General features: G+C 43.7%; 1 protein-coding gene and 1 long non-coding RNA gene across 2 annotated transcripts in view; one reads left to right on the top strand and one right to left on the bottom strand.

The window, feature by feature from the left end:
• Positions 1-2,647: 2,647 nt before the first annotated feature.
• On the bottom strand, positions 2,648-12,887 carry LOC310760095. Its single transcript, XR_014546766.1, has 3 exons — positions 12,816-12,887; positions 6,445-6,575; positions 2,648-3,028 (listed from the first exon to the last, which is right to left on the bottom strand). It is a non-coding gene; the product is annotated as an uncharacterized lncRNA (long non-coding RNA).
• CNKSR3 (CNKSR family member 3) overlaps positions 12,111-18,200 on the top strand; it is a 61,800-nt gene continuing 55,710 nt past the window's right edge. The window contains exon 1 of the mRNA XM_083607977.1: positions 12,111-12,576. Coding sequence (XP_083464103.1) covers positions 12,525-12,576 — 52 coding nt within the window. The 5' untranslated portion in view covers positions 12,111-12,524. The remainder of the gene's footprint in view (positions 12,577-18,200) is intronic.

Genomic DNA, 18,200 nt, shown 5'->3' with positions numbered 1-18,200 from the left:
ATTCCAAAGCAAGGCATCATTCAGTGATCTGATCATTCTTAGCAAGCAATGATTGTTACAGAAATGGAAATATTTGATGATGACATGTCAGACCATCTTATGCCTCAACAGGGATGTAATCCATCTTTAATTTCCCTCTGCAACAAACAAATAATGCTACCCTCAAGATATATAGCGTTCTTCACCAAGCACATACTACGAAGGTAAAACAAATGAACACAAAACACACATTGAGCACAAGAAATTTAGAATTTCCTGAAAAGACTTTATAAAAGGATTTTCCAGTCCACTGGCCTTGAAAGAAAGAGGCAGTTGTGAAGCCTTTGGATATATTTTCCTCCTTTGGGGTTTTCTCTTCCTTAGAAACTGAACATAGCATTCACAATAGGTCCTTGAGCTTCCCCTACTTTTAAGAGGATAACAACATTTAGAGATATAGCAATCATGAAGGATATGATCATTCTTTCAATTCACAAGGCATTTCTCTTTAAGTACAAAGGATACCAACATTGTGGCCAGGAAAAGAATTAGCCAGAGCAAAGGCTGAATCTAACTAAAGTCAACACTAATAAGGCAACATTTTTACAGCGCTTTCAAGCTTTCAAAGTACTCCACGTGTCTTAGCTAGTTGTGAGATGTCAGTAAATCTATATAGGATTGTAGCCAACTAAGTTTTACTCAGAGTAGACTCGTTGAAATTAATAGGGTTAGGGTTAGGGTTATTATGCTCATTAATTTAAGTAGATCTGCTTTAACTAATGTTGGAGACAAATCCTAGTCAGTGTATGTATATATGGTTTACACACACACAATGCTATATGCTATTCCATGAAGTGTAGGAGATGTTCTGTTGATCACAAGTTTCTTGCCCATATGCTATGGCCAGGGGTACGCAACCTAAGGCCTGTGGGCTGGATGCGGCTCAATCGCCTTCTCAATCCAGCCCATGGACAGTCCGGGAATCAGCGTGTTTTTACATGAGTAGAATGTGTCCTTTTATTTAAAATGTGTCTCTGGGTTATTTGTGGGGCATAGGAATTTGTTCATTTTTTCTCTCTAAAATATAGTCTGGCCCACAACATGGTCTGAGGGACGGTAGACTGGCCCACAGCTGAAAAAGGTTGCTGACCCCTGTGCTATGCTATATAGCTGTTTCTTAAAGGATCAATTAAAGACTGACTTGCACAGAACGTTTCACTAGTCAGTCTCCAGAAATGGAATAGCTGTCATTTCCATCAATACAGATTCCACATTGATGAACACATTTCCTCTCCACTCACATTTTGGAAACCTTTTTAAAAACTTTTTTTTTTTTACCACCAAAGCAGACTGGCTCTCCTGGATATCTGTAGGCTGTGTAGAGTGAAACGTAAATCAGCTATGACTAAGCAACTGTCTGACAAAACCTATGTAACTCTTGACTAAGAAATGTCATTGTGCAAGTGGAAACATACCATGATGGAAGCCAGCTGAAGGGTAACTAGCCCATATGAATTTGTGATCCCACTGTGGTTCACTCATTTCGCATCTATCCTTGGGTTCGCTATTAAAGGGGTAACATCCTTCTAGTACAGCAGCAAATGCTCCAACTGCAATTTCTTGGTCGAAACCCTAGACACTTGTTCTGATTGAGGAAAGGGGAGAGAGGCTGCAATGGGTCCCCACAGAACTACTGTTTGCTCACAAAGAAGCTTGAGGTTGTGGCTTTCACTGAAAAACATCCCACTATTTTGAAAAAGGCAGGAGCGCAAAGCAGTATCAACGTGAGGTTTGATAATAGGCTCCTCAATTAATTAATTGTTGTACTCTACTTTCATATTCTTATACTTATGAATTGCTGCTGTGATGTTTATTGTAAATGAAAATAATTTTCATTATCTATCAGGCGCACAACTCTTCTGCCTTTCTTGATCTTTTTTCCTGACTTTTGAATAAGAATTTATTTTATTTTATTTTATTTTACTCTTGGCAAACCAGACACTGAGTATGGTAAATCTGGATGGGGGAATACACAGCAGGATTGAATGACTATTTCCGCCGGTTGCATGAACTGGCACTTTTACATGCCTGTCTGGATTTTTGCAAAGGAGGACATCGGTTGTCTTCAGGTTAACTAAAGCCACAAAAAGGACATTTTTAAATGAGAACTGGTAAAACATATTAAAAGGGTAAAGCAATTATCTGATGTAATCCTTTTCAAAATCTGCCTGATCTTCCAAAAATAGATGTAGCGATTCCCTGTAGGACAAGTAATTTTCTTAGCAGAAGTCTGGCAACTTTCTCCTTTCAAAACCAGAAACTATATACATGTAAACTTGCCTTCCCCAATGCCTTCAATGGAGGATGATTATATTTCCTTTCCAATTCTGAACAACTGTTTCATATTTGATAGTATAATTTAAAAGCTTGAGCAATGTAAAGGAGTCCACCAGTCTTGGCAAAAATCGGAAACTTCTGCAAGAACCAAGTGCGTGCCACGAGCTGTGCAATTTGCTCATGCAGAAACTGCTTTGCTGACCTCCCCTTCATTTAACAGACTCCACTGTGCTAGAAACACAAATATGGCTTCATAATGGGAGAGCCAATAGCAGGAATTAGAGCAACAACATCAACTGTGTTTTGTTTATGCTGGAGGCCATAAGGAGACAATACCGTTTGAAGTCTTTGGCTTTTTGTGATGTAATCCGTCACTAGCATGTATTATGATACTGCAGACCAGACAATACACTTTTATTCTCTCTTCCAGACCATTGACAGGCCCACTTGTTTTAATATTTAGTATTTCCTTTCAAGGATTGTGTCCCTTGGGGTTAAAAACGCAGTGACAACAGGAGGGCAGGAGATCAAAGTTTGTGTTCAGGCTGCAGCAGTCTTCTTCCAGGGGAAAACATCTGCAGAAACCACCCTGGCACGGAACATCAGAAGACATCAGAAGAGCCGCGCTGTATCAGAACAAAGGTTCATCCACTCCAGCATCTTCTCCTCACAGTGGCCAACCAGATGCCTATGGGAAGCCTGCAAACAGGACCTGAGTACAGCGGTACAAAAGATGGTGGAGGTTGAACATATAAACATCATGGCTCGTATCCTTCATGGATTTGTCTAATCCTCTTTTAAAGCCTTGTGTGAGTTGGTGGTCATCATCACATTTTAAAGGAGTAAATATGTGGTGCCGCCAACCCCACCTAGAAATATTATCATACTTTCATTCTAGAAAGGTATCCTAGTTGATGGTCCTGAAGGCCCACTGAAAGAGCCAGGAAAATCAACAGGGTTATGTTCCTGCACCTCCCAGTGTAGGTTGACCAAAGCAGTTTCAGTACTGAAGCCTGCATGAAATGAATCAAGCCAATCCATCTCATCCAGAAGTGCCTGGAGATATTTGCCGACAATGAGAGGCTGGTCAGTGGCCAAATTGATTAGACTGACTATAATGAACAATGACTGTTCATTGTGGCTGCAACTTTTCAGTCCCAATTTGTGAAATAATTCTTTATTTGAACTCAGTCTGCATCTTACAGTTTGTAAATCCATTGTTAATTGTTTCAGTAGGGGTTGGCGTGAATTCTCAGCTTCCAGTACCATCTACTAGTAGTCAAATGTGTTTGTGAATGACTAGCTTAAAAATAAAGGATCGTGTACATATTACACACTGCATTTTGTGAAGTTGTGAAAGGCAAAAAGTGAATTATGAATATAAAATATTTAACCGTTCCCAAACATGTTCAAATTATGCAGCTAATGTGGTACCAGTCCTTAAGACTCGTTAGTCTGCCGTATGAATGTTTCCGCTTGTAAATTTATGAAATACTGTATACAGTTACTTGCAGTAATGTCCTTTGGCGTCCCCAAAGAATTTTTTTTGAAGCTTTATAAGGGTCTTTAACTTCAATTTGAGACTAAGTCAAAGGCTGACTGCAAAGGCATTTGCCAATCATGCACATAACAAAAAGCAGGATAGCTTAGAGGTGACAGACATCACTGGTGTAGTGGTTAGAGAGGTGGACTCGTAATCTGGTGAACTGGGTTTGATTCCCCGCTCCTCCACATGCAGCTGCTGGGTGACCTTGGGCCAGTCACACTTCTCTGAAGTCTCTCAGCCTCACTCACCTCACAGAGTGTTTGTTGTGTGGGAGGAAATGAAAGGAGAATGTTAGCCGCTTTGAGACTCCTTCGGGTAGTGATAAAACGGGATATCAAATCCAAACTCCTCCTCCTCCTCCTGTTCCTTTAGCTACTTGATACTGTTTCTACTCCGTGTGCATTTGTACCAGGCCAGATAGACAACTATCTGCTATCCAGTGACATCATCTACTATTGGCGGCTGTTGGAACTATAGCACACAGTGGTCCTAAACCTGTGACCTAGTTATTACAAGCGGTTGTGATTTATTTAATCACACATTTATTTAATTGTATTTTGATCCAGCTTATCAGGCAGAAAATGTCTCGCCAATCAGTTTGCAGCCAAATTAACACACAATAATTATTAGTGCAGAACATGATCTAATGAGGGTTAAATTCTATTTGCGTCTAATGTCCTTCTAAGCTAATTGAATAGCTAATTGAGTTTGTCTGGTAGAACCTGGCTGTACAAGGCCTGCACAATTCTAGCAGGAACACAAAGTTTCTCTTTTGCAAATGTGTTCTGTCTGCTTACTGCTTAGAGGCTTTTGATGTGGCTGGCAGGGAGGGAATTTTCTAATGAACTGCCAAGGTCCTCCAAAAAGCTTGCCAATCACACAAAAACCAGCTGAGTCATGTCTATTATTATTAATAATAATTATTATTTTAAAATGTTATACCACGCTATACCTGTAGATCTCAGGGCGGTTCACAACATAAAATCACAATATTAAAAATAGAAAATACATAATATAGGTGTCGCTTATTTTTGCATAGGATTATTACATATATAAGAATTATTTTATGCAAATCTGCCAGCATGTGTAGCCTCATCTAAATGCCATGTTAACCTTGTAATTGTAAGCTATTAGAACATACAAAAAGGGGGGGAGGAGAGAGAGAGAGAGAGAGAGAGAGAGAGAGAGAGAGAGTGCGCAGGGCCATCTTAAGCATATTTGGTGCCCTGGTGCAAAGATCCCTCTGGCACCCCCCCCCCAGTTTCCCAGAGTTGGCGACCTTTTTTAGGGAGGACGGCACTGCCGATGATGTGCCCAGCTTTGCGAGGCTGGAGGAGGCGGGCAGCGGCTGGAGGGCAGCTCCTCCAGCGGGGAAGAGGCAGAGGCTCGACGTGGCGGCTCCCGGCTCAGCTGGATGCTTTGTGCTGTGGTGGCCACGGCAGGTAGAGGCTCCGGACGCAGTGCTGCTTCAGTGCGGCATGGCGGAGGTGGGCGAGGGTGGCGAGCTGATGCCAGGAGGCGCCACGTCCAGCCTCCGCCTCTTCCTTGGCGCCCTCCAGAATTTGGTGCCCTGCGCCACTAGCCTGTGAGAAAGAGAAAGAGTTAAATAGTGGTATTTGCCTGAAATATACCTGGTGAGAGAACAGACACAAGAGAAGAATGCAATAGCATAACATAGGCCTAAAATTAAACACCCTTATTTGCTTCCCTGGAAGAATAAGGAAAGCTCAGTAGTAGACCTCACGATTTGCACACAAAATATCCCAGGTTAAAATCCTGGTATCTCTAGGTAGGATTGTGAAAAAGCCCTGAATGGAACTGTGGGGAGCTGCTGCCCATCAATGTGAGACCAGGGCGGGGAACTTTTCTCAGTCTGAGGGACACATTGCCTCATGCACAGCTTTCTGGGAGATGCATGCTAGGAGTGGGCAGGGCCAGAGGCAAAAAGTTGGTGGAGCAACAGATTTGATTTCAGCTTTTGTAGAGTAGGCCATATTTCAGCTATGCAAAAATTAGAGGTTTCTACACACACACACACACACACACACACGATCCAGGCAAACCGGAATTCTGGTTGCAGTTCAAGGACACATTCCCACCAGGTAAGAACCCTGGAGGAGGGTGTGGGGCAGGCCCAGTGAGTTGTGTGGTTGGGAAGAGTCCCAAGGGACAAATGGAGGTACAGTGGTACCTGGGGTTAAGAACTTAATTCATTCCGGAGGTCTGTTCTTAACCTGAAACTGTTCTTAACCTGAAGCACCACTTTAGCTAATGGGGCCTCCCACTGCCGCTGTGCTGCCAGAGCACGATTTCTGTTCTCATCCTGAAGCAAAGTTCTTAACCCGAGGTATTATTTCTGGGTTAGCGGAGTCTGTAACCTGAAGCATCTGTAACCTGAAGCATCTGTAACCCGAGGTACCACTGTACTTGGAGGACTGCTTTCATCTCCTGGGCCTGAGGTTCCCTGCCTGTGATGTAGATAATGCAGTTCAATGGACTAATGGTGTGGCTCAGGATAAGGCAACTACCTGTGTTCCCTTCCACTTTCTTTCTCAGAGTGTAAAAGACTAAGAATTACTCACCCTCAGAAAAAACAACAACTTCTGCCTTCGCATGAGTCACTGCTGTACTGGACATGCTTTCCGAATGGAAGGGGTCAAACTCAAAGCGATGACACAGCCAGACAGAAAAGAATCTCTGAGAACAGATGACTCTGCAACAGGAATCATTGAATGAACCAATTACACAGAGAATCATAGAATTGTAAAGTTGGAAGGGACCTCAGGGTCGTCTAATCCAGCCTCCTGCAGTGCAGGAATCTCCACTAAAGCATCCGTGACAGGTGGCCATCCAACCTCTGCTTAAAAACTTCCAAGGAAGGAGAGTCCCTGAGGAGTCTGTTGCACTATCTAACTGCTCTTAGCATCAAAAAGTTATTCCTTAGTGTTTAGTCAGAAACTCCTTTCTTGTAACTTGAATCCATTGGTTCGGGTCCTACCCTCCAGAGCAGGAGAAAACAAACTTGCTCCCTCCTCCATGTGACAGCCCTTTAGATATTTGAAAATTGTTGTCATATTTCCTCTGTCAGCTGTTTTCCAAGCAAAACATTCCCAGCTACTTCAACTGTTCTTCATAAGGCTTGATTTCCAGACCGTTGATCACCTTGGTCACCCTCCTCTGTGCATGTTCCAGCTTGTCAAAATGCTTCTTAAATTGTGGCACCCAGAACTGGACATGGTATTCCAGAATACAGTGGTACTATTCCTTCTATTGATTGGTACACTATATACTTCTGTTGACGCAGCCTAGAATAGCATTAGCTTTTTTGCTGCTGCATCACACGGTTGACTTATGTTAGAGCAGAAAATGCAGCGGCAGCTTTGGCCTTCAGCAGGCAGCACAATTGCTAAGGATATTTAATCACTGTTGCTGAACGATCATAGGATGAAATATTGACACCACCGGCTAGAACTCAGGAGGGGGGCCCCAGAGCAGCAGAAAAAGCACTGGAAGCTGGATGGAGGACGATACTGGGGTATGTTTGTTTAAACACTTCTCTCGTGTCTACATTATTTTATTCACTTTCCAACTGTGATTCCTTTACAGAATAAAGCACAATTGGCTGGCTTTGCTATGGTTTGGTATCTTGAGCTCCTCAAAGGAAGGGCAGGAAATAAATGTAACAGCAAATAAATAAGCCTTGGCCCCTTGCTCAGCTCAGAGGTTTTAATCTGGAAACCGAAATTGATTGATTGTGAATTGCTAACAACAGACATATTTTCAGAAGCAGCCTCTAAGTTTATTAATGTAACCATTTGCTTTGCTATTGCTAGCATCCCTTTTTTTTTTTTTTTTACAAATAATTCAAGCATTTCAAACTGGACGAAAACTTAAGGAGTCACCTAATGCACATCCACAAGTACTGTACCATTTAACTGCCCCTATGATTTGAAGACTTTTTTCACCTGTAGCTAACTTAAAGCCCAGTTTGCAAAATACAGCACTGTGGTGCATACACTTCCTTTTTCAGAAGTGTTTTGTGAATGAGGACAGGAAGACCTTAAGAAACAAATCCCAGAATATTGTAGATCCAAGCTGGAGTGGGGAAATGTTCTGTCATGTTTGCCAACGGCCTGGTCTTGTGAGTTTACATGTAGGCAGTAAAATATGTCAACAAGAAGAGAGCCCCGAGATATTTGAAACTTATGCCAGGTTTTTTTTTAAAAAAACTAGAGTAAGCAATAGATGGATATGATTTTGTTGAATAAACCGGGCCATAGAGGATTTTTCACTCATATATCTCACCTGTAAGTCCTTTTAAGAGAAATGTGTCTAACAAATGTGTGTTGATATAATCCAAATTGGGGCAGGGGCCTTTAACAGTCTCTGAGGCTAAAGTCCTATTGCACGGGAATAAATCCCTTTGACTCAAGGTGGTACTTGTTTCTGAGTAAATATACCTAGGGTTGCACTGTACATTTACTTTCAGAAGAGACTGAAATAGTGAAACACCAGGAGCGTCTCAAAATTTAAAATGCTACTCAATGCCTGAGAAACAGGTAGAGATGAGACAAAATTCCTCTGTATAAAGTACTCCCTAAGATTATATATTGGAGGCAGAATGGCTTTGAATACCAGTTGCTGGAAAATGCAGGCAAGGTGAATGTTGTGGACTTCTCATGGGCATGAGGTTGGCCACTGTGAGAACAAGATGCTGGACTAGATGGGCCATTGCCCTGATTCAGCAAGCTCTCTTTACGTTCTTATATAGGTCCTAGGTTATTTAGAGCTTTTAACATTAGAATAATGACATGAACACAGTACAGATGCTTCAATAAAGGGCTTGTATGTCTGTTGTAACCTAGTCCTGCCAAGAGATGGGCCACTGAATTCTCTGTAGCTTCCACATTTTCTTCAAGGCAGTATCCACTGTAGCTTTCACTCTAGAGTTATGTTCTTTTAACCTTATGGAAAGAGATGATCTTGCAAGCTACTCGCATTACGATGCATTTATTAATGCTTCAATACTCTGTATGAAGGGCACTTCACATTGGCTGCTGATTTCCTATGAAGTTTTAAAGCGGTCTTCTCAAATTAGCAAAAGAGAATTTCATTGATTTGAAGAATATCGTATTGTTTCTGGGACAAAACACTTGACCTTTAAACTTTTGTGCTTTTATCTTGTGCACTGCTTTGAAATCTTCAGATTAAGGGTGGTATATAAATTTAATAAAAAAATAAATTTGTTATTGTTCAGTGATTACCCCTTCCACAAAAGACCCCACCATGCTCGTAGCAACAGACACAGGATGACCTGAGAATTATCCCTTGTTAGCAAAGGAAATTTATGGGAAGTGGGTGGCTAGATGCAGCATGCGTGGATCTATACTGAAATAAGCCTCCTGACGCACAAATGGGTGTTGCCGGCAGTTTTATCAAAATCAACATTTCAAACTAGCAAACAGATCAAAGAAAACAGATGTCACAACTTATAAATAGATGATAATGCCATACACAAACCAGGAAGGTGTGCGGGGGGAGGGGGGCAGCCAGGCAAACAAAGTTGCACCTGCCTGAACAAAGAAATTTAATACAATGAAGCATGCTACCTGGTCTCTTGATTACATCAGATCTCGGTGGATGTTATGAACAAAAAGAAATGACCAGAACGTGAATACAGTGGGTGACGTGCGTTATCTCATTGGAATTTGCTGCTCTTAAGAGAACAAGGGAAATTCCCCAGAGAAGACAATAAAATATACAACATAAGTCTTTTATACGCAAGCTATTAGCCAATGAAATGAAAGAAAAAATACTAGTTTTATTCAATTGGTGCTCTTGCACAAGGGCTTCAAAAGGCATCCACTTATGGTGGAAAGTGATTTTTTTTTTTACCAATTCCCACTCCTTTCTGCAGCTCCCAACACCCCCCAAAACTGACGGGTGCTGCTGCTGCAGGTGGAATCAGCAAATGCCTCTCTTCCTATTAGCAGAACTGATTTGATTCCTCCCTGCATCAGAGGGGATAGCTTGAGGATAGCTGATTATGTTCAGAGTATTGCTATTCTTTCACCGGAATGAGAAAATAAAACAAAAGAGGTCAACAGGAGATACATTACACTGTATATATAGTATACAATATATTGATCAACTACTGTACAGTAAATACTTAACTACTGTTATTTAGGCCTAAACAAATGTCTGAATCAAACTTATCTTAAAAGCACAGAAGCAACAATTAGTAAAAAAACAATAAATTTTCTGAGGAGAGAACATGTCTCCTGTATTGCATGATGCTGTGAAAATGCTCTTTGGATATGCAAAATTGTCATCCCTAGTTTTTTTTTAAAAAAAAACATTTTAAACTTGCTTATAGACCTTGTTAACAGCGTTTAATATCTGGGGTTTTTTCCCAAGCTGCTGGAATTGTGCTCCTTGACTAATTATAGGACTTAAACGAAACGAGCTAAAAATGCCTGAAATCAAGCAACTTTGCTACTGATTGCTGCTTTTGGTAACTTTATTTTTTGCTACCTTCTGCAGCTATGTTATCTTGTGGCTTTGCTGCTTCTCTCAGTTTAATTTTTGTCTTGGCATTTTGTTTTGGCATCAGATATTTAATTGCCTTAAATTTGTATCTAACATATAAAAGCAATATATAATTTTAAAATAAAACAAAAAGTTATCACAGGGGTAGTACATTTGTGCCTGTGCTGCAGGACTTCAGACTACAGGGAGTTTTGCCCGACTGCATGGTCCTCCATACAATTTCCTGCATAGAAAACTGTATGGGCCTGAGGCAGGTTCTAGCATAGCATTCTTGATATCATGTCACTCTTTTATAGGTAGGCGTGGTGTCACTCCTCATCAGGCCAGTTCCGCCTATAGTTTGACGTGGTACAGCCCACCTTCCCTCCTTCAGTGAGAACTAGGCCCTAGTGTTTTAAAGTCCTAAGCTGTGTTTGCTGACCCCTAAAAGCAAGGTCTGCAAAACAAGTTTCTGCTTTGCAGGTTCCCATGCCTCTCCCCTCCAACACTGTCAAGCAAGAGACCAATACAGTAATCTTTTCTCCAGCAACAGCCCATTTTAATTGTGGTCTGATCATAATAGCGTGTGCAAAGGGCCGGATTTAGGTTTGATGAGGCCCTAAGCTATTTGAAGGTAATGGGGCCCTTTATATGTCCAGCTGTCCTTTGTCAACAACAAATTGTCACTGGTTTTTTTGTGTTGAATATGTGCTATACTGTATAGTAATTTATGGACCTAATAGGTCCATACACAACACAAAACACTGTTGCTGTATGTTGGTTTTATTTTGTTTTTTATCTTATATTTTGGAAATGTACATCCAGGGTTTTTTCCCCTTTAAATTTTGGGGGCCCCCAAGATAGTGGGGCCCTAAGCTATAGCTTGCTTAGCTTTATAGTTATACCTCGGGTTGAATGTGCTTCGGGTTGAGCGCATTCGAGTTGCGCTCCGCAGCAGCCCGGAAGTAACGGAGCGCGTTACTTCCAGGTTTCGCCGCTCGCGCATGCACAGACGCTCAAAATGACGTCACGTGCATGCGCGGAAGTGGCAAAATGTGACCCGCACACATGCGCCATAGCAGCTTACATTGCGTTCAGGATGCGAATGGGGCTCCGGAACGGATCCCATTTGCATCCCAAGGTACCACTGTATACGTAAATCCGGCACTGTTAAGAGAGAGAGTGTGTGAGAGAGCGTGCGAGAGACTGGGAGAATGCCTGTTTGACACTACCCACACACCATTTATTTTTATTTCTCGGTCATCTATGCCATCCCTCTGTGGGGGGAAAAACACCTTTATTATGAGCTTCTCCCCCTGGGGGTGGGGTTGGGGGGAAGACTTGCGGCCATCTACCTTGTGATCAGCCTCCAACTACCATCAGTCCCAGCCCGCATGATCAGTGGTCAGAGATGCTGGGAGTCGCAGTCCAGCAACATCCGGGGGGCTCCACCCAGGAGCCCCCACCATCCAAACCTACGTTTCTTCCTTTTGAAGTCGGCAGCTGTGATGTGCGCACTTGGCCACTTCTCCCAGCTCTATCGCAAAACAGCCCCGCCTGAGAGCAGCATTAAGCCTGCGTGGGCGAGGGCGGCGGGCCGGTCTGGGTTGGGCTGCTTCTTGCTGGAGTTTCGCTCCAGCTCCCACAGGATTGAAAAGAGGGCGGCGGGGCGGGGGAGGGCGAAGAAACAGGGGAGGAGAAAGAAAGCAGGACCTGGAGAACCCAAAGCGGAGTTTGCAGAGCTCTTCTCCGTCTCCTGCAGGGGGCACAGCAGCGGCGGCGGCCCAGAAGCGCCTCGCCACCAGCGCGCCAGCCGAGCGCCGCCCGGGCCGCTTCCCCACTTGGGCGCTGCTCCGAGCACGTGGAGGTGGAGCCGGCGGCGCGCGCGCGAGAGAGGCTGGCCCGGGCCAAAGGGGGCGGAGCCGGGGCTGCCTGCTCCCGATGGGAGCCTGGAAAGGGGGAAGCCCGCGCGCTCAGGGGCAAGCAGCGAGAGCGGAGCAGGCGGGAGCGGCGCTCGCTTTGCCTTGCTGGATTTGGGGATCTCCGGCTGGGCAGGGGGGAGGGGGCGGAGAGAGAGAAGTCAGGATTCTCCTCGCCAAGGGGGGGGGGTCAGAGCGCTGGATCGAGGAGGAGGATGGAGCCTGTGACCAAGTGGAGCCCTAAGCAAGTAGTGGAGTGGACGAAGGGTAAGGAACGGGGCTCCGGCTGCTCCTCCAGCCTGGATCTGCGGGAGAGGCACGCTGCTCTCTTTCACCCCCCTGCGCAGTGTTTGCTCTTCTTCGCTTCTCTTCCTCCTCCTCCTCTCAAACTTTTCCTCTTAACTTGGGGGGTCCTGAATCCCTGCCCCCCTTCACCTCGTTCTCCCGCCTTCAAACTCCTCTCCTGCCCCCTTTATTTCAAGCTGCTTCCTCAGGAGGGATCATACCTGCAATTAGCTGCCGCTCTTAATCCGAAAAGTGCTTGGCGGGCTCTAGTTCTCCGGCTGTTAGCAACACACACACAAACACACACGGCTTTCAGGAGCCCAACGCAGCCACTCGCGCGTCAACAAACGAGCCTCTGCCGCGGCCCTGGGCGTGTTTTTGCAGCCTGGGCTGGGAGAGGGCTCCGCATTCGGCGCTCCCAACCCCCGGCCGGACTTACACGGGGTGTGTTGCGTTCACACAAACACAGAGCAAGCTTCTTTAAGTATTCCCGGCGAGGCTGCTTGAAGAGCCAGGTTACTTCAGGAAAGAGGAACAGTGATAAATTCTGGTCTTTAAAGAGGAAGACGCCCTTGTGACCGATTTGGGAATGTCGTGTGAATCTCTGCTTGAACAGAAGCCGAGTTAAAGACGCTAAGGTTTTCTACGCACAATAATTGGTGTAAATAAATCGAGCCTCCAAATGCCCGGCACTCCACAGGTTGCCTTCTGAACAGATGGGCTCGTTAGTGGCTGGCTTTATTTATACAAGGCAGTGTATGGATTGCTATCGCTTAATATAGGAAGACTCTCTGCACACACACTTCCTTGGATGTACCGGTGAACAAACACGGATAGGGCTGTGCTACAGCAATCCAGCTCCACTTATTTTCTCGCGAGGGACTAGGGAGTGCAACCTAAGAGTCCATTATATAGTTGGCACCCTCTGAATGCCCAAACATTCCTAGCAGACGAAACCTTTTCAGTAATGTGAAGTCTGAGACTGTCTGCTTAGGTTATAGGGTGCTACAAGTTGGCAGGAGGGCTTTTTTAAGGTCTCTCCTGCTTTCATGATAGGCTGCACACTTTACCCCCTTAAAATGCAACTAGGTCATTCTTTTTCTCAGTTTGGATCAAAGCTGGCTTGAGGAAAAACTCGTCAAAATGCAGTGTTAGATAAGAAACCATAAGATTGATACAGGATAGATTAGGCTTGTGGCTACTACGTGCACATTGCTTCCCAAACCAATGGTGGGAATACACTGGATACACAACAAATGTGCACACGGCAGAAGTTTTTCTCTGCCAGCTTGGCTTCTGGTGTTTTGTTTCAGAGTGCTGAGTTACTTCCTATAAATTAGTTGGTGTGATGGTATGGCACTGGTCATTCAAAGTGGTTTCACCTTCCCTTTTATACCTGCTCTTAAATATACAAATTAGGTTCTCCCAACTCACTGGATTTCCCATTTTGGCAGTTTTAAATGGTGGATTTCCCCGTGTCCCCCACCCCCCTGCCCAATATATATATTTATATGTAATAGGAGACTGCAGTTATGGGTTCCCAGAATCGCTGGCTGATTAATCTGGTCTAGAAGGGTGTGCAGGGTATTATTTGATCAATAAGTTTATTTCACTACCCAAATGCTATGTTAATTATTATCACACTGCTCTTAACTTGAAGAAGAGTTGTTAGAATATGAAGACTTGTGTAAGAGGAAATGTAGGGATATGTGTGTGTGTTAATCTGTTTAGAGATTGCTTACTGAGAAGGGGCCATTCTCTGTTATTTCCACTAGTTTCTCATGGTTTTATTTTCCTGTCTTGACTCAAGTGCCTGGATATCAGTGCAGCTAAAGCCTCATTCACAGAAAGATGTTTTTGATCCAGAGACCTTTTTACCTTGTGTGTGAAACTGAACTTTATTCCTTCGTTCTATCCTTTTTGCTAGAATACATGTTTCCTGCTTTTGCATCATCTAGTAAAGAAGGATGAGTGGGAGCTCCTAATAATCTATTTCAATTTACATTGACTTTCAAGCTATGAATAACAGATTGATTTGGTTTGGTTCTTCCTCTGTGAATGGCTAATTTGCTGCTGAAAACTTTTTTAAAAAAGATATCTTAGAGAGTATATTTCTAAGATTTGCTAAGTATGGCAGTCGATGAAGATCTGATTACTTCAGTCTCGCATTTGAATTGGTATTTTCTCCTTGGCTGAGATAATCCTTTGTTCAGGGAAGCAGCTACCTTTGCATGTTCAGTATCCTGATACTGATTGGATTGTATCCAGCTTGACATTTAAAAGTGGCGGCATTCAGATTAATTTCATGGACCCAATGAAAATGGTGTCCAGGTTGGAAATTATCCATTCAGCTCATTGGGAAGGGGTAACCAATGTGTTGCCCTCCAGATGTTATGGACTACAATTAACACCAGCCCAAGCTAGCATGGTAAGTGGTCAGGCATGATGGGAGTTGTAGTCCAGCCACATCTGGAGGACACCATGTTGGCCACCTCTGTCATAGAGAGTACTGTTGCTGTGAAGACTGAAACATAGTTGTACATGCTTTCTAAATTTTTGCAAAGTCAGAAGCCATTGTTTTGCAACTCAGAAGGCTGAATATGCAAGTTAACTGTAGGCATGAATTATGCAAATGTTACTGATCCATTAAGATTGTGTGAGCTATTATACAAGAGCTGCTGTGTTTGGTCCTGGCTGAAGTGGTGACTTACAGTATTTAAGCAGGGCAGCCCAAACTAGTTAAGAGAGATTCCGTCCTGGAGAGTTCATTAGTAGAAAGGACCCATGGAAGACTGCCTTTGAGAGCTAGTGTGTTGTGTAGTGCCTGAAAATGGAACCATGACAGTTCCCAGTTCAAATCTCACAAATGTACAAGCCTGTTCTATCAGATTTTGTGCTTCACCATTTGTTCTAGCTGAGCTTCTCCTAATTAATCAAGGTCTGGCCTTGCCACAGTTAGTGGTTTTAACTTTCTGTTGGATGTGTGGTACTTTGAACAGGAGGGATTTGCTTCTTAGAGAATTCATTTTTTCCCTGTGCTCTCAGTGTGAAATTTGACCTGTCAGCTGAACATCATAAGGTTCCCTAATGCTACCTCCTGCCTGATGAGTTTGTAATAAGGCAGTGGGCTGTAAAGAAGGAAACTCTTCATGGGCATGTGCTAATCTGTTTCATTGCTTTTGGACAGCACAGATGTCATTTAAAAGCATGTAAGTAGCTCAATAATCACTTTGGTGTTAAGTTTCATTTTTAATCCATAGCCAAGAAAAAATGCCTTTTTTGGCAGTGCTCTACTAGGCTGTTATTTCCAACCAAATTTCTACATTTTAATCATGTTATTTCTGCTCCCCTGGAGAGGGAGGGCAAGGAGGAAGAATATAATTTTTTAAAAAAGAGCTTGACAAAATCTGTCATTCTAGGCATTATTGCTCCTAGTCAAACAATAACTTGAAATAGTATTTGAGAGCTGAAAAGTCCCTACTTTGGCTTGTGGGGGGATGGGATGATATAACTTCTATTGATCGTTGTGGTATGCTATTCTTTTTATGGGATGCTCTTCTGAAGAAGATAGAAATTCCTGCAGTGAAGCTCAAATAGGAGCTAGTAGTTATGAAACTTATTTGTAGCAACACTTCCTTTATTCAGAAGATTGCATCTATGGATAGTGAAAACCCAAGTCAGACATCAGAGGGTGGCATTTCATTTAAACATAGAGTTGAAAGCAACCTCAAAGGCCATCTAGTCCAGTCTGTTGCCAATGTAGGAGATGCACTCCTACTGCAGCATCCTTGATAAATAGCCAGCTAGCCTCTGCTTGGGACATGGGTGGCGCTGTGGTCTAAACCACTGAGCCTAGGGCTTGCCGATCGGAAGGTCGATGGTTTGAATCCCTGCAAAGGAGTGAGCTCCTGTCCCAGCTCCTGCCCACCTAGCAGTTTGAAAGCACGCCAAAAAAGTGCAAGTAGATAAATAGTTATCGCTCTGGCAGGAAGGTAAATGGCATTCCTGTGCGCTGCTCTGGTTTCGCCAGAAGTGTCTTAGTCATGCTGGCCATATGACCTGGAAAAACTGTCTGTGGACAAACGCCGGCTCCCTTGGCCAGTAAAGCGAGATGAGCGCTGCAACCCCAGAGTCGTTCGCAACTGGACTTAACTGTCAGGGGTCCTTTACCTTTACCTTTAGCCACTGCTTAAAAAGCCTTTGACATCCACCACCTTCTAAGGCAGCCTGTTCCGTTTGGTCTCATTCCAGGTCCCGATGAATGAAAGCAAAAGGAAAGCCTTTGAGGCCCACAGCTGTACCCAGGAATCCTATAATGCCTATGATCAATGGTTCTGAAAGACAATGCAGGCACTGTTTAATAAGTTAAGGAGGATCCATATCCACCTGTATTGTGCTACTGGTATTGCGCTAAGACAGAGGAGGGTGGGATAAATTGGCATATCCCCCACCCCCCATTAAACCACTTGTGCATTTATGCACAATCTGATAGGAATGAAAGCATGACAGGGAGGCATTTTCTGAATGTTCTCAGGCTCATTTCACACTTTTGAGGATATACAGTGGTGCCTCGCAAGACGAAATTAATTCGTTCCGCAAGTTTTTTCTTCTTGCGAGTTTTTCGTCTTGCGAAGCACGGTTTCCCATAGGAATGCATTGAAAATCAATTAATGCGTTCCTATGGAGACCGCTTGCCAGGCTGGCGGTGCGGAGAAGGGCTTTTCTCCCCACCGCAAGCCTTCAGGACAGGTACGGGAACAGAGGGGAAGGCGCGCAGCGCTTCTCCTCTGTTCCCGGGGCTTGCGGTGGGAGGAGGGTTTTTCCTCCCCACCGCCAACATTCAGAACAGCATTCTGAATGTTGGCGGTGGGAAGGAAAACCCTCCTCCCACCGCAAGTCTTCAGGACAGCCATCCGAAGGCTGGCGCGGGGAGAAGGTCTCTCCGCCCCACCGCCAGCCTTCGGAGCAGCGTATGCAATGGTATGCACATGCTGTTTAATTAACACTGTATGACAATCAAAATGTTTTAAGAATGTTGAACTAGGGGAGATGGTAGGGAGTGGCTATATTTATCTTACTGTTTTGTGGAAAAACTAAAAGGCATATCTTTCCAAAGTTCATCTGCTTTTCCCCTTTTCCCCCAAGATGTGCCAAAATATGCTACCCTTTGAAACATGTTCTTTTAAAAAGTATTCCAACAAACATAGCCTCTAGTTGAATCACGAACATGAAAAAGGCACTGTTTACTTTCTAAACAAGCATACCTCCTCTTGGAAATTTTAATTTTTGCATTAGTTTATATTGGCTTGTTTTACTGAGGGTCTGCTCCAGAAAAATACCCTATGGGTGATACTAAAGTTAAGAGTTACTGTGTGCAGACTGCAAGTTGCATTTTTGCATGCTGAGTATCTACTGTCAAGGTGCATGCTGATAATGAGCACTCTGTAATATAATTACTCTGTAATAAGGACCATCCTTTCGTTTTGCATTCACAATTGCTAATCTGGAGCATGTGTTGCTTTGGTGTCCATGTTTTTCAAAAGCTTGCCAAACTTTTCTGTGAACCCAGCTGCCTGATCTGCACCATGTGGGCTTAGCTGTATTTC

This window comes from Podarcis filfolensis (genome assembly GCF_964270895.1).
Source record: "Podarcis filfolensis genome assembly, chromosome: 3".
Taxonomy (NCBI): Eukaryota; Metazoa; Chordata; class Lepidosauria; order Squamata; family Lacertidae; genus Podarcis; species Podarcis filfolensis.
This window is presented reverse-complemented; position numbering and strand designations above follow the sequence as displayed.